The 2,860-nt window shown below is 40.2% G+C and overlaps 1 protein-coding gene across 1 annotated transcript in view; it reads left to right on the top strand.

Annotated features, from left to right (window-relative positions):
• Positions 1-774, top strand: part of LOC122544378 (uncharacterized protein DDB_G0271670-like) — a 23,105-nt gene extending 22,331 nt beyond the window's left edge. Inside the window, exon 3 of the mRNA XM_043683622.1 lies at positions 23-774. Coding sequence (XP_043539557.1) covers positions 23-774 — 752 coding nt within the window. The remainder of the gene's footprint in view (positions 1-22) is intronic.
• The last annotated feature ends 2,086 nt before the right edge of the window (positions 775-2,860 follow it).

Consider the following 2,860-nt stretch of genomic DNA (forward strand, 5'->3'; position numbering starts at 1 on the left):
GATGATAGCAGTACATTCAGCGGCACACCCAGTACCACTGATGATAGCAGTACATTCAGCAGCACATCCAGTACCACTGATGATAGCAGTACATTCAGCAGCACATCCAGTACCACTGATGATAGCAGTACATTCAGCAGCACATCCAGTACCACTGATGATAGCAGTACATTCAGCAGCACATCCAGTACCACTGATGATAGCAGTACATTCAGCAGCACATCCAGTACCACTGATGATAGCAGTACATTCAGCAGCACATCCAGTACCACTGATGATAGCAGTACATTCAGCGGCACACCCAGTACCACTGATGATAGCAGTACATTCAGCAGCACACCTAGTACCACCGATGATAGCAGTACATTCAGCAGCACATCCAGTACCACCGATGATAGCAGTACATTCAGCGGCACATCCAGTACCACCGATGATAGCAGTACATTCAGCAGCACACCCAGTACCACTGATGATAGCAGTACATTCAGCAGCACATCCAGTACCACTGATGAAAGCAGCACACCCAGCAGCACACCCAATACCACCGATGATAGCAGCACACCCAGCAGCACTTTCAGGTCTACTGGGAGCACCAACACACCAAGCAGCTCCTCCAGTTATACCAGCAGCATCAACACACTTAGCAGCACATCTGGTTCCAGCCTTTCCACCACCAAACCGACTGTGAGGACATCTACTATCGTTCAGTCTACAATTGCGACCCATACCACCCTCACATCGACAGCAACCTTAGAAGGTATTTATTTAATCTAGTTCTGAATTGTTTGAGTACAGCACTTCTAATATATCTGTTTTTGATGTTCTGCCTTCATGAATGCTGGAACTTTCTAATAATGTTCTAATAAAATATAGAACTGCAGTGAGTTCTGTCAGACAGGCTACATACTCACCCTGGGCAGTGAGCAGGGAACAGCCCTGATTATATCTACCTAATAGTGCCACCTAATGGCACTTTTTCATTTGATGCACCATTTTAACTTATAGGACAATCAACCAATAACAAATATACAGCAACTCACTCAGTTAGGCTTAGGGAAATGCAAATTTTATTTTGATGAACAAAGCTTCCATCTTTGGAATAAAAGGGGAAGGCAATAGAAGATTGGCTGCTAGGAGTCAGATCACAACTTGCTTTCTAAAACACTGTAGAAGTTCCTTTTATTTAAATCAGCAGCTTCCGAAGTTTCTGTCTTCTTTCACAAAAGTGAATTTTGTTCCATCCAGAGGTACACATGCATGCAGCCAGGCCCCCATTGATCTCATTTTTCACATTTGCCTTCAATGACAGACGATTAAGCAATTTACCCTCTATATTTCATCATGTGCTCAATAAAGTAGTTTGTCCAAAATATTTCCTGTTTAACCTCCATTGTCCACTTTTCCTTTGTTGTTAAGTTTTCCTATTTTGTAAGATGTTTCTGCAGCTGCCAGTTCTGCTGAGATCAGCTTGAAGTAGACATCCTGCCCCGAACATATCTTTGAGCAGTAGTTATAGTGACTGGAACCAGGTGGAACATGTTGCCTATGAGGTTCTGGATTGGAGTTGTTAACCTGGGCCAATCAGGAAAGCCTTGGCTGACCAATCTAACAAAGACACTTAAATGGGGGATTTAGGAAATCCTCAGAAAAAAAATAACAAAGAGACTAGAATCTCCTCAGTTGAGGATTGACTTTGAGTTGGCTGGCCACAGCCAGTATACTAAAAATATACATATAGCCAAGAAATTGAAAAAAATACAAAAAAAAATAAAATAACCAAAAGATTAGAATCTCCTCAGTTGAGATCTGACTCTGAGCTGGTTGGTCACAGTCAGTATACTGTGCCTTAGTAATTAAAGGGTAACTTGGTGATGGGAACTGGCTTCTGTGCAGTTATTTCACTAATCTACAGGACCTACAAGTACCAAGTGGTAAATAATTATTGCTAGTAAATCTTTGGCATAAGACACACATTGACATGAATACTTTACAATATAGGAAGATAAAAAATAATTTTAGTTTAGGAATGATTGATTACATTAACACTGGGTAAGAGACATTGTTATCTCCTGAGAGATTGTAAGTAACTCTATATTACTCGGCTGTACATTGTGGAACTAACTAACCACAAACTGGAACAACTGACCAGGTTCTCCCAGAGAGTGAGCAGGTGGACCTATTCCAAACTGAATCAACCTTTCCAGGCCGACTGCTTTATGCAGCATCCTTCATAACCATGCAATCTCCCATCATCAGGTTTTGTTTTCATTATCAAGTGTCACAACATTATCAATTCTATCCAATTTCACCTGCATTACCCATTTTATCCTCCATCTCCACATTGTCTTCAATTATTAAATTACATTTCCAATATCCATCCTATCCTACACTCAATGATCTTACCTATTCTGTTGAATTGTGTTATGGATGTTTGTTTCTATTATCCTTTTAGTCCACCATTATCTAATTTTGTCTCTATTTCCTTGTTTGAACTCCAAAATACAGAGTAGCCTCATTGCCAATTCTATCTAGTTTTGACCTAAATTATTGAGTTTGAACTTGATTATCCAGCTGTCATAGAAACATTGGAACATGAATAGGCTATTCAGCCCGTTAAGCCTGTTCTGTTATTTAATACGATCATGGATGATTGGACACTTTAATGTCTTCAATGTCCTTCAATAACCAGTTTGATTCAAATGTCCAACTTGCCCTCTATTAGCAAGCTCATCTCCCATTATTCATTTTGCTGTCTGTACTTGCTCTCCTTTATCCACTTTTTCCTCCATTTTACAGCTTGACTTAAAGGATGCATTTGAACTCTATTATCCATTGTGTTCTCCACTATCTACATGTCCTT

Source organism: Chiloscyllium plagiosum, chromosome 48 (assembly GCF_004010195.1).
Source record: "Chiloscyllium plagiosum isolate BGI_BamShark_2017 chromosome 48, ASM401019v2, whole genome shotgun sequence".
NCBI lineage: Eukaryota > Metazoa > Chordata > Chondrichthyes > Orectolobiformes > Hemiscylliidae > Chiloscyllium > Chiloscyllium plagiosum.